This window comes from Anoplopoma fimbria, chromosome 15 (assembly GCF_027596085.1).
Source record: "Anoplopoma fimbria isolate UVic2021 breed Golden Eagle Sablefish chromosome 15, Afim_UVic_2022, whole genome shotgun sequence".
Classification (NCBI taxonomy): domain Eukaryota; kingdom Metazoa; phylum Chordata; class Actinopteri; order Perciformes; family Anoplopomatidae; genus Anoplopoma; species Anoplopoma fimbria.
In genome coordinates, this window is record NC_072463.1 from 21,478,530 (window position 1) to 21,492,005 (window position 13,476).

The 13,476-nt window shown below is 40.7% G+C and overlaps 2 protein-coding genes across 4 annotated transcripts in view; one reads left to right on the forward strand and one right to left on the reverse strand.

The window, feature by feature from the left end:
- Positions 1 to 1,965: 1,965 nt before the first annotated feature.
- degs2 (delta(4)-desaturase, sphingolipid 2) lies at positions 1,966 to 7,097 on the forward strand. The gene is made up of 3 exons (XM_054614235.1): positions 1,966 to 2,084; positions 4,495 to 5,237; positions 5,932 to 7,097. The coding sequence occupies exons 1-3, from the start codon at positions 2,003 to 2,005 to the stop codon at positions 6,073 to 6,075; spliced, it is 969 nt and encodes a 322-aa protein (XP_054470210.1). The 5' UTR covers positions 1,966 to 2,002; the 3' UTR covers positions 6,076 to 7,097.
- Positions 7,098 to 7,246: 149 nt separating this feature from the next.
- Positions 7,247 to 13,476, reverse strand: part of evla (Enah/Vasp-like a) — a 35,026-nt gene continuing 28,796 nt past the window's right edge. For 2 of the 3 annotated variants that reach the window (XM_054613941.1, XM_054613940.1), the window contains exons 6-13: positions 11,005 to 11,258; positions 10,795 to 10,910; positions 10,501 to 10,528; positions 10,006 to 10,048; positions 9,476 to 9,536; positions 9,157 to 9,214; positions 8,980 to 9,037; positions 7,247 to 8,709 (exon numbers count right to left, since the gene is read on the reverse strand). In XM_054613941.1, the coding sequence (XP_054469916.1) occupies positions 8,672 to 8,709; positions 8,980 to 9,037; positions 9,157 to 9,214; positions 9,476 to 9,536; positions 10,006 to 10,048; positions 10,501 to 10,528; positions 10,795 to 10,910; positions 11,005 to 11,258 (656 nt within the window). In that variant the 3' untranslated portion in view covers positions 7,247 to 8,671. Of the gene's footprint in view, positions 8,710 to 8,979; positions 9,038 to 9,156; positions 9,215 to 9,475; positions 9,537 to 10,005; positions 10,049 to 10,500; positions 10,529 to 10,794; positions 10,911 to 11,004; positions 11,259 to 12,221; positions 13,152 to 13,476 lie in introns of all 3 variants that reach the window. The other variant, XM_054613939.1, reaches the window with a different exon arrangement.

Below are 13,476 nucleotides of genomic sequence, written 5' to 3' on the forward strand. Positions count from 1 at the left end.
TTCAAATGGGGAACTTTACACCTGCAGCATCTTGTTTCTTATAAATTGGCCATAAAGATATTGCCATGAATCTTACTTAAATTCTGGGTAAGATTTTTTAAACTAATAAAAGCTTTGTAACCATAAATCTGCTGAATTAAATTCCTGATTAGTTTGTATAATAAGTTGAATATATCCATCCATCCATCCATTTTCCGTAACCTGCTTATCCAGTTAAGGGTCGCAGGGGTGCTGGAGCCGATCCCAGCTGTCAATGGTTGAAGGCAGGGTTCACCCTGGACAGGTCACCAGTCTGTCGCAGGGCTGACATATAGAGACAAACAACCATTCACACTCACATCCACACCTACGGGCAATTTAGAGTCTTCAATGCACCTAAGCTGCATGTCTTTGGACTGTGGGAGGAAGCCGGAGAACCCGGAGAGAACCCACGCTGACACGGGGAGAACATGCAAACTCCACACAGAAGGTTGTCCAGCCCGGGAATTGAACCCAGGTCCCTCTTGCTGTGAGGAGACAGTGCTAACCACTACACCACCGTGCAGCCCAAGTTGAATATATGTGATCAATTATTTTTAGGGAAAAATATATCCTATGTTCATATTTATCGTAGCCTAACATGTTACATAATATTAATAGGCTATATAAAAAAATGCTTCCAAATAATACAGTAACAGTCAATTCTCATTCAATGGTTTTTCTTTCTTTCTTTCTTTCTTTTTTCTACATTGTAGATTAATATTGAAGACATCCAAACTATGAAGGAACACATATGGAATTATGTGTTAAACAAACAAATGCTCAACAAACCAGAATATGTTTTATATTTTAGATTCTTCAAAGTAGTTGAATAAGAAGGTGTGTCCAAACTTTTGACTGGTGCTGTATATCTCAAAACTCAAACTAATGAAAATGGGAACGAACCATTATTTCGGATTCTTGATCAACATTTTAGCTTCCTAATTTTTTTCCATTTAATATAGAAAATGAAGGATGCAGATAATGCTTATTTTCATTAATGAAATATATGCTTATTAGCCAATTTGTTTCTTTATTTTACTAATTGTCTGGTCTATTGAATTTGAAACTTAAATCTTCAAATTGCTGTTTTTTTGTCCGAGCCACAGTCCAATACCCAATGATAATACATTTACAATGATATAAAACAGAGGCAAGCACCACATTCTTACATTTCAGAGGCTGTGACCAACAAATAGCTTTCTTGGCACTTTTGCTTGAAAAATGATTTCCTATTAACGATTAATCAATGGTAAAAAAATAGATAGTATATTAACTTAACAATATTAATTTCATAATTTAATTATATTAATTCCACTGATACGAACAGATTGATAATTTACGTAAAACAAGTAGTAGGTCTATGTGGTCTTGTTTGTAGATCAAGCTGTATGGACTGTATTTTCTTTTTAATAGAGTATTACCTACTAATACCTACAAGCCTAGCAGTATCATCCCAGCTGTTTCTCAATGACTGTGACTTATTTTGGGCCCCATGAAAAGAATTTTAATCAGCCCCCAACACAGAGGCAAAATTTTTTGATGCTATTTTACATACAATTATGCATTTTAATGGTATTTTTGACTATCATTACCATATTTGTGAAAGAAGAACAGCATGACAGTTGACATGTACAGTAGGGGAAGAACTGAGCACTCTGAATACTAACTCACTAACTCTGAATTTTTCTGTATTATAATTTCATCAATTAGGGGCCTCTCTGGGCCCACTTCCATCATGGGCCCCTAGAATCCGTCTCCTTTACCCCCCTGGCGCCCCTGACTGTGATGACTGAATGTAAAGATGAAGTTGTTTGCACGCTGGGGAGAAGAAGATGACGTTTCAGCAGGAGGAGGAGTTTGTGATCACACCTCACACCTGCAGCCTGCAACCAGTGTGGGTGGGTGTGTCCCGATACTATAAGGGTTTGATGACACACATAACGCCACAGAGCCGGTTGCCTCGGACAGAGGAGGGTTCGTCATGGGGAAGACAGGTGGAAGAGGAGACTTTGAATGGGTCTACAATGACCAGCCGCACACTTCAAGGAGAAAAGAAATTCTGGGTAGGATTTTTTTTTTTTAAAACTAATGAAAACTTTGTAACCATAAATCTGCTGAATTAAATTAGTTTGTATAATAAGTTGAAGCGTAGCCACATTTTTTTTCCCTTCATTTTTTAAAGGTCGCAGCCGGTTAAACCTGTTTACTAGCTGTTGCTTAACGAGCCCACAATGGATGCAGGGGAAACATAGAAACTGGCAAGACAAACATACGTTTCAGAGATTCACTTACATGGGCATGGAAGTTAAACAATTCTCTTGAAGCAAAAGTCGAAATATTCGTTTAAACTCTATTTTAAACTGCAGATCTTCAAAGGTAATGAATTATATTATATAACAGTAATACAATTACAATATCGTTTACATTACAGTTTTGACTAATATTTTAAAGCACATTACATTTATCTCACATTTCCCTTTCTCAAAGGAAAAAGTTAAAGCAAGAAGTATGATGTTAAAGTGAGTATTAGATAGCAGATTTGAGCTTGGCTTTAAAATCTAACCCAACCTGTTATTTTTACCAGTCATCATTCTCTCTGACTTTGAAGACCATGACATCATATTAATAGCAGGTGCAGTCAACAATGCCCCCTGGCTTTTAACAAGACACATTCCCTGTGCATCACAAAAACAGTTGCAGTGCTATGTGTGAAGTGAGGAAAAAAGACTTTTGTGAAAGTTGGGGGATTTGGGAGGATCTCTGAAAGTGTAATGTTTATTCAACAAACCGCCTTAAACCACGTCTATGGTCATTAAACCATTAATGGAAGAGAATATTTGTCCAAACTGTGTATTATATGTAGGCTATGATCCTTCTAATCTGTATCAACAGAAGTCATCTTTTGTAATCTGATCTATTACGTAATTTGATTAAACAGTTTAGTTGAACAAGATATAAACCTGTTGAAATACATTTGATCCTGTCTTTGTCCAGCAGTCACGTAGTTGCTCTGGCGTGAAAGGAGCACATCTAAAGGTGATTGGTTGTTTGACACCACAGGCCTTGAATTATTAAATTGTCTTTTTTTTTTTTAATTATCCTCTGCCTTACCCTGATGGGAGCAGCAGAGGGAAAGGAGTGTCAGGGGCTGTTGAGCCTTACTTCCTTTACATTATCATGTGGGATCATTTGATTGACAAGCGGGTCTGGCATGTCTGCAGCCTATTGTTGCATTATATAAACTTTGTTTTACTAACGGCTACCATTAAAGTCGTGGTCAAACAGATCATGCATGATTGTGACGCTGCCCGATGGTCATTTTTTAGCAGTAGCTCTGAAAAACGCTCTTTGACATGGAGTGTGCAGTTGAATCTAAAATAAAGTTTAAGTTTAAAATCATTCATGTTTGTCTACGTATTTGGCAATTATTGATTACTTGCCCTCTGTAACATGGGGACGATGAAATCCATTGATGACTATGTAGCTTTAAGCAGCTTAAACAGTGTCTTTTATGATGCTTGGTTATTGATTTAACTTTATGGCTTGGGTGGGCACTTGATGATGTGTAGCCCATAACCGTGGCTATAATGCATATCTGTAAATGACACACTGGAGGTGAGTTCAAATCATACAGTAGAATATGCAGGAGATGTATCTTTGAGTAGGGAATTCCTTTTGGTTAAACATTAACAGAATGAGAAGGGTTGGGTCAGTAAAGGGGAGACCTACATGCAGTGCAGCCTTTTTAGTTACCAGGCTGAGCCCTATTTGCATAGTCACACATTACGCAAGTCAGCTGAGAGCAAAGAAACCGGACAGATTTGCATGATGGTGCATTGCTATCTTCAGCTAATGCATGATGGGATATGCTCCTTTACCCCTTTGGTCTCATATTCTGTCTGTAAGGTGTGGCCAGTGCAACAAATCAGAACCTGTAAATGTTATATGGACTAAATCTAGCTCTTTTTGTAATGGTGACTGTTTTTGAACCACTCCCTCATCTCTCACCCAGTTTTACTTCCCTCAGCAAAAACAACACCTCTGCCAATTAAAAAGGACTTTTGTCAGCAGGCCCTTCCCAGGAGAAGGGCTAGTGACATATTACATGGTCGATTGTGTTCTTTGGGTTAAACAGTGTCACAGTGATAAGTTTAGATCAAACTTTATGAAATAGACAGTGAATGAGTCCTTTCCCTGCTGGATTCATGACAGATAATTAACTTTCTATACATCCCACATAATCTTATTTAAAGAAAATAAATGAATCTGTAACTTTTTTCTTCCCTTTCATAAATATAATATTTCCTTTTTTTCCATTTGGTGCCCTTTACTATGTTCCACTTTTTTTTAACTCCCTACCTTTCGTATTCCCTACCTTTTTTAATCCTCTTTTGCTCCCTTTCTTTCCTACAATCACCTAATTTCTGTCCACGTCCCTTTCCAACCTTTTTTTTGGTCTGCTTCTCTCCCAAGCCAAATATCCAGAGATCAAGTCTCTGATGGGTCCGGATCCCCAGCTGAAGTGGGTAGTATCAGGCATGGTCCTTACCCAGCTCCTGGCCTGCTACCTGGTCCACGACCTCTCCTGGAAATGGATCTTCTTCTGGGCTTACGCCTTCGGAGGCTGCATCAACCACTCCCTGACTCTGGCTATCCACGACATCTCTCACAACGTGGCCTTTGGAAACAAGCTGGCAAAGTGGAACCGCTGGTTTGCCATGTGGGCCAACCTGCCCATCGGGTTGCCTTACTCCGCCTCCTTTAAGAAGTACCACATCGACCACCATCGGTATCTTGGTGGGGACCAGCTGGATGTTGACATCCCTACGGACATTGAGGGATGGTTCTTCTGCACCCCGGCCAGGAAGGTCCTCTGGCTCTTCCTCCAGCCCTTCTTCTACGCCATTCGCCCATTGGTGGTCAATCCCAAACCAGTGGGTCAGCTGGAGATCCTAAACGCAGCTGTTCAGCTCACAGCAGACTTAATCATCTTCTATCTATGGGGGCTGAAGCCCATTGTTTACCTCATTGCAGGTTCTGTCCTGTGTATGGGACTGCATCCGATCTCTGGACATTTCATAGCTGAGCATTACATGTTCCTGAAAGGACACGAGACATATTCCTACTATGGACCACTGAACCTGATCACCTTCAACGTTGGGTATCACATGGAGCACCATGACTTCCCGAGCATACCTGGCAGTAAACTACCTCAGGTGAGATTGCGTTAGTGTGATAAATCATGACTAGATTTCCAACTCTGGAATCAAGTTATTCTTTTGTGGCTGTGAGGGATTTTTTTTTTCTCAAGGTGTGGGAAGTTAAGACGGGACCCTCCTACCTTTCAGAATCGATGTGCTACATGTCACATTTATTTTCAATATTATAATATATATTCAACTGGTAATATTAATCAGATGAAAGGCGGGCTCTGTAACTGATTAACTGCCCCTTCTATAGCAACACCAGAGCATGAGGAGACACAAAGAAAGATATCTGCCTTTTGACACAGCAGACAGCTGCTTTTGTTAAACTGTTTTTGCATATGTCCGTTTACTGTTTATGTGATACATTTTAAGGATTTTTTTTCATAATTCTGTATTAAAACGGCAGTGCATTAGTATCATGCTATGCAAACTGCGTGTCTGCTGGTTTTGACAGAAAGTCCTTTATGAAAGTAACTGAAAGTAAGTTTCTTTTTTGCAGTGAAATATCTGCCTTTGTGTCTGAATCTGATTGTCGTAGTAAAATAAGGTGCCAATTTGAATTAGACCTCTGTCTGAGTCCCTGAGGTGCTTCTCACACTTTACAACTGCAATTTAGATGCCATGTATATGTTTGATAAACAATTAAAATTCTTTGTTTTCACAAGCTCTAATTCTCACTCGTTATGTTCCTTTTTTTTTGCAGGTAAAGCAAATTGCAGCAGAGTATTACGACTCCCTGCCTCAACACACTTCCTGGATTCGGGTGTTATGGGACTTTGTGTTCGATGACAGCATCGGCCCATACGCCAGAATCAAACGGGACTACAAGCTACGCAAGCAGGAATAGATCTGTGACTGATTATATTTCCCTTTGAACAGAATTGTGAATTTCAGTCGTGAAATATGTATGGACCCCTATGGAATATCTTTATCATCATATTCCCCTTTGCAGTGTGTAGTTGTTACTGATAGTAAACGGTCTAAAATCTTAAATAAGTCCTGTCCTCGAGTTACTAAAAGGCAAATGATTGGGCACATTTCAGTTGCATACATTCAAAGTGCACGTAAATGGGAAGATAATTCAAATACAGCTAGACGGTTTGTCTGTTGTCGTGATACTGTGATGACGTTTCCTTGTATCCATAAGGGACTGAAAAGCGAAAATAATGATGAAAAGCTAATATTTCAACACAAAGAAAATCCTCATTTCTGTAGGAAAAGGACACATACATTCTCATGAGGTTTAACAGAAATGGCACAAACTCTTTTGTTTCTTGCCTACACACATTACTGTGCGTCTTCTCAGTTTTTGAATGTGAAAATCGAGGCACTCAAAGCCTCTCAGATTATTTAATATAATTGACATCCGTCAAGCAGAACAGTGTGTGGAAAATAAACATTGAAACTTACCTTTCAGTAAGAAGAGCCTTTTCTACAGCGACGCCCCGTTCTGCATGCTCGCACCATCGTTGTATTGTAAACGGTTTGATTACATCTACAAAGAGTGGACAAAATAACAGAAACACCTTTTATAATGCAAAAAAGTAGTTCTTCAGAAAATTCCAGTCGGAGCCTCAAAATGTTTGGTGTTATTTGTTTTAGTGGTCATTTTTTCATGTTGCTCTGCAAGTCTCTTTCAGTCAGCGTTGAGTCTTTTTGTGAACACTGGTCCTACAGCAAATCAACACTTCTGACGCATGAATTTAAAGTCTGTTTAACCAAGATGGTATTTACTACAGAGCTATTGTATTGTAGGTTGTTTTTGTTATTTTGTCCACACCCATAACTTAATCTTTGTGTTATAAATTGATAAGCATGATATTTGTTGTTTATATTTAAATGACTGTACTATAAAAAAAAACAGTAAAAGATCTTTGAAGGAATAAACAACTTTGTGGTTGATTTCCAATTCCTTTCCTTTCCATGTAAACTTTCCACACAAAACACAAGGGAGCACACACGCGCACACACACACACAGCATGATAATGTGTAGATGGTTGACACGTCTGTTGTTTGAATGAATTTACTTCCAGCTTTTAAATTAGAACGTAGTTGAGAGCGGACAGAGTGGATATAATGCAACAACCAATATTCAACCAAATCCTTCCTGCAAAGACACATTTAGCTACCATCACATAGGCCTACCATTCACTTTCTGCACATTCTTATCTAGGTAAGATTTGCATATTGCCATAGCAACCCACCTTTATTTTTTCACATTGCTACCATTATCAAGTTCAACATCTCATATATAGAAAAGGGAATCTTCATGAAACAAACCACATTAATAAATGTACCACCGTTTGTATTTTATCCTTTTTTTTTTTTCAAAATCAAATAAAAAACTAGTTCATAGAGATGGGGGTTTCATGCATACTTGGGAGGTTCACAAAGTATAGGACATAGTACTACATTGTTTTATATCTAGGTAAAACCAGGTGGCACATTTACAGTTATCGGCCTGTTTTGTGAATAATCCCCAAGTTTCAATGATCTCGCACATCTGAACAGGTAGAGAGAAACTTGAACCTCGGTCACACTGGAGTTGTATAGAGCAGACTGTTATTGTGTGTTATCAGATCAATTGCCGAAAATCAATTGCTCATTTGCGATGCTTTTAGCCTCGGATTTGGAGGAAAGAGGTATATTAGGTAGATAATTGTGGTTAAAACAGCAAGATGTTTTACAACATCCCTGGAGAAGACAGGTTAGATACACAACACCAGTATGAACAAGGTCATAAAAAGCCTTTTTTTTTTGTTATGTTTTTTAAAATATACCAGTCGAGGGCAGGTGAGTCTGCATCACCATGTTGCCCTCTTGTGCTTGTTAATATGAAATAGTTAGGGATGAACTAAACAAAAAAATAATAATAGAAATATAAAAGGCTGACATAAATGGTGTGCAAGATTCCTTTCTCCTTCTATAATATCAATAAAATACTCATTGTCATCAACAGCATCATCATTATCACCACAGTTTTTAAATAATAAAACAGTAAAAACTTAGAAAACAAAAATATTTTCTTCTTAAGACTTGGACTGAACAGAGAACAAAGAGCTGCAACACTGGGCTGACTGAGTCTATAGGTGCACAGAGAGGACCACAACACCAAACTCAGCACGAATGTCTGTCCGTCCCTCAATTTGTCTTGAAGTATATTTTTCTTCCTCTGTTTGAGTTTGTCAGTCCTTTAATCTTTCTTTATGCATCCTTCTGTTTTCTCATTCTGCTCCCTTGTCTCATTCACCCCTTCTCTCGGCTTCTCTCTTCCATTTTTCGCTGTCCAGCAGACTCAAATGTTGGCACAACATCTCTGCAACTTGCATCATGGCATCGTGAGGTCACAGAAACATTGAGAGAACATTCCCCTGGTCCTCGTGTCTGTGCATCTGCATGTCCATCCTCCTCTTGCTCTCCTCCTACTGTTGCTCAGATGAGATTAGGATGTACTGATTCTGCCGATTTCTTGTCTGATGGCTGCAACAAAAGAACACGTTTTACAGAGCGAAAATATTCAGCAGCAACAACTTTGCCCTTATACTTGGTCAATCATGTATTTTTCTATGTCAAAAGTTTGAAAAAATAGAACTACAATGAATAATGACCGGTTTTGACTTTTTTTTTACTCAAACTACTGTAGTAGCATTTTATAGCCAGTGTGTCATAAAAACTAGTGAGGATTAAAGATTAAACATGCTTTGTGCTCCTGGATACAGCATTGAATTTTACAAGCACCGCATTGCTTACCATTTATGATTTCATCTTTCACTTTATGCAACTCACGTACAACTTCATCCAAAATTTCCTGCAAAACAAGACCTGCTTGTGAGTTCAACAACAGAGGGTTAGTAAAAAAAGTTAATCTAAAAAGTACAAACCGCTATGATCCTTTACTGTAATTAAACACATGCTCATGATACCAACCTGTTTCATTCTGTCAAATTCTGTGTCTGATTCACTAGTGCTGCCGATGGGTCTCACTCTGCAACACAAAAAGATAAAAAGGCAGATGAGTAATACACACCAGCCTACATATTCAAGGATCACCTCCTGTTAAAAGTCTTTTTTTTGGTTAAACGTAACAACAGTTTAGACAATTCTGCTTAAATAAATATTTTATTTGTTACTTGCACCAGTGGTTACAATACAAAGGATGAGATTAATGCTGAAACCCCAGTGGTTAATGCTAGAGGTTTTCTATTTCATATTCATACACACTCATGTACTCCTCCTATCTACAGACCTGGACACCAGCGACGACTTGTCTGCAGAGTTGGATCGTTCCCATGGCTTCTTCACAGCGTCTGGAAAAGAGAAAAAATAATAAATAACATAAATTCAAACAACTCTGAAACAGTAAGCTATTGTGCAGAAGATATCTTAAACGCTGTAGTTTTTCGGGACTAATGCATCTGTGCTATAAATTAATCGGTATTGGCGAGGAACTAGTTACATGTTACAGGGTTTTGTAATTTAATTACAAAATAAATATTATTGTTATCAGTTGCAGTTACTGAAAAATATGTAAATATGTAATTAAATTACAGTTACTAATCAAAATGTTAGTGATTACAAATTTACTTTTTACACTGCCTGCTTTTAGTTGATGTATTTTGGATTTTTCAGTTTTATTACCCAGTTTAAAACATTTCTTAGAAAAATTATTAAAAGTAACGTAACAAATTACATTACTCTAGTGATCTGTAAACTATAACATTTCCAAAATAACCTTACCAACACCGACCATTTTTTGGTTTTTGTTTTGTTTAGTACCTGTTGAGTTCTGCTGACCTGGCCCTCTACCACTAGAGTCGTCCTGCAGGAGAGAGAGAAATTAAGTATCACTACACAATAATAAATCAGCTTTACTGGAAGTTTCAAACAATGTTAAATTTAAGATCACATCTTAAAGGAATAGTTCAATAATTTGGGAAAGATAGCCTTACTCTCTCAGAAGTTTAACAAAATCTGTCTACCAGCACATCAGAAGTTTCCTTAATAAACACAAAGATGTTATAGTTTTATGTCATGTGAGGGACTATTTCTTGGTAACTCTGCCCGGCACATGACCCCCAGTACAATTCCAAAATTAGTGAGCTTGAGAGGCTGGTATGTAGGTTTTGTTACCTCTGGACAGAGTCAGGTCAGCTGGTTGTTTGCTGCTGGCTCCAGCATCATATTCAGCAGACATGTGGTATCAATCTTCTAATCTAATGCTAACATGAACAATTTCCCATAATGTTTTACTATTTATGGCAAAAGACTTACTTCATCGGGTTTCTCTGAAGCTTTCCGTCTTTGAGAGGGAGAAATTAAAGTTAATGAGCAAAAAGTGAGATAAACATACAAATAATTCAGTAACTTGTACAGGAAGATTGAGACATGGATAAAATACCAGTACAAGAGCTTATTTCTACAAGTTAAGCAGAACCAGAAAGACCTGAGAAGGTAGTTTAATAAGACTGAGAGAACAGGTATGTTTCCATGTTTCATCTCACTCTCAGGATCAATGAAAGGCAAAGGTGACGTGAGGGCGTGTGTGTGTTTGTTTAGCTGTTTCACCTGCGAGCTAGTAAGGCATTCATCTCCTGCATTAGTCCCTCTCCACCACCTCCACTGCCGCCACTAGACCGGTTGGAGTCACTTTTGCCACTAGACCCGGGTGGACTGCTCTCATCCTGAAGAACACATTATATAATGGGTTGCAGTCTTGTGGGGGTTTCTGGACTAGATGTGCTCTTTGTCTCCTCCTTAACCCCCATGCAGGCTCACCCTTTGTACTTTACGTAGCTTGGCTCCAGCCAGTGCTGCAGCCAGTCCTGAGGGTTGGTGCTGGGCACCGGGCGGGCCCCCAGGAGGCCCTCCACCAGTGGGTAGTGGAGGGGGCATGGGTGGGGGCACCGCCATTGGGGGTGGTGGACCCGGTGGCGGTGGGGGGGCTGGAGGACCAGCCATGGGTGCTGGAACTGCAGCTGGAGGAGGCGCCACAGAAAGCATGGATGGGTGACCTACAGAGACAGGGGGGCCTGGGAGGGGCACAATTTAATATTGGTTAATGGCTATACGGTTTTATTGACCTTTTTGACCCTTGGGAGGTTTTATGAAGACCGTCTGTGGAATGATATGCTACACTCTCACTATTTAACTTACAACTAACAGTTGCTTATAAGACTGCTAGCCTCTGGGCCTCACTTGTGCAGAAAATGGAAATTAGAGAATTAGATGGGGGGAGTGATATTTGTTGTTTGGTAAATTTGTTGATTATATTCAGTTAAATAACGTTTTTTTATATATTTTTTAACTTTACAGGCAGCCATTGATTTAATTTAATTTAAGTGCGTTGTGAAAGTTACATTATTGTCTCAGGGTAACACAGTTGCAAATGGGGTCGGTTTTGAAAACTCCACCTTGATGGTTCAGTAAGTGCATGTAGGAATTGCAAATATCTGAACTACTTTAGCCTGCACACTATCCTTTTACAATGTCTATGTATGCAACTGCTTGTTAAAGTGACGAGGTCAACAAAAGAAAACCATAAAAAAAATCCTTGAATGAACCATCAAGAAGAGCTTTCAGAACAGTCACTGCCTAAAACTGAGTAACCATGAGACAATAATGTGACTTTGATGATCAAATAAGGTGTGATGGACAGATCAAACACAGGACGTATGTATGTATAAATACTCTGTTTAAATAAGTAATACATACAGTTTGATCGGCCTTCACACTCCTGAGAATAGATCTTATCAGACAACATAAGTTAGGACAACTGCGTGGAGGTGGACTATTGGTGTATTGAGTGCATATGATATAGTGCGTTTTTCATGCTCATGTAGCATTATGGGTGAGGTGCATGTGAAAATACACTCCCTGACACGTGACCCCACCCCACACACACACACACACACACACTCATATTTACATACACACACATACTGTATATCCCACTGCTGAGAGACTACCTCCTCCTCTCTCCTCCTCATACTTACTGCTGCTGACCATGGGGGCCTGCTGGGGGACGGGGGAGGGGGTCTTCTTAGGCGAACCCCCGTCAGACATGGCAGTGTAAGAGGGGGGTGAGGAGGAGGAAGTGGTGGTGGGGGGCTGGGCCTGCTGGTGGTACACCTGTTGCTGATGTTGTTGTTGTTGCGGATGCAGTTGCTGCTGAGGGTGGAAGGTGGATGGGTACTGGGGCTGGTGGCTGTGGGCGGGGCCTGGGGCTGTCTGACCTATTAGGGGAGGCAGGGGGACGGCCTCGCAGTACTGCGGGGTGAGTGGCAGGTGCTGAGAGTGAGGAGAGTAGGGGCCGTCTGGCTGGCCGTTGGAGTGAGGATGGGGCTGGTGCTGGGGATACTGGTGATGGCCCGTCACCACATTTGGGTCAAGAGGTGGGGGCTTCATCCTAGTGCTCAGGGGTGGGAGGGGGTGAGCCAAGGGGATGGTGGGCTGTTGGGGCAAACCCTGCCTCGCAGGCATGGCCATCATGACTGGAGGGGAAGCAGAAGGGGGCATTTGGGCGTACATTTGCTGCAAATGGGAGGCGGACCAGGTGCCGTGTTTTGGGGGGAGCGAGATGTCTTGTTGCTGCAGTTGTTGTTGATGGTGGAGGTGGCGGGCTGCTGAGGGAGGAGATAGGGGGATCTGGCGGACCTGTCGGCCCAGGGTGGTCACTCCCGCCTGGACGGGGGAAAACGCTGAGGCGAGCGAGGTGGAGAGCTGGGAGGAGAGCTGGGCTCTGTCCCTCGCAGCCCCCACCTCTTTCTCCTGAGAGGGAGAGGAGGAGGCGGAGGAGGGAGGAGAGGAGGAGGCCACACGGACGTAGGAGGGTGGCAGTGTGCTAGCTCTGTACTGTCTGTACTCAGGAGGGGTGTCTGGGTGGGTGGGAGGAGTGGACACTTTATATTGGAGGGTGGAAACGACTGTGACGGGCAGAGAGAGAAGGACAGAGAGAGGAGAGACAGCAAGAGGAGATGCAGACGAGGAGGAGGACGAAGGAGGGCAACAAACAAAGGAAAACAGAAAAGAGAAAAACGTGAGAAGAATGAAAAGCAAACAACTGAGCAACCAAGCAAGTAAAGATGAGAAAATCAGGAGCAATTCAAAAAACAGAAGCCAATAGCAAATAAGAAAGAATCAAATTATCATAAAAAAGAACAAGCAGCAGAATGCAACATGACTGAGCCATGGTCAGAAAGCATATGGCATTCCCCCCCCAACAGTAGCTGGAAGAAAGAGATGGCAGTA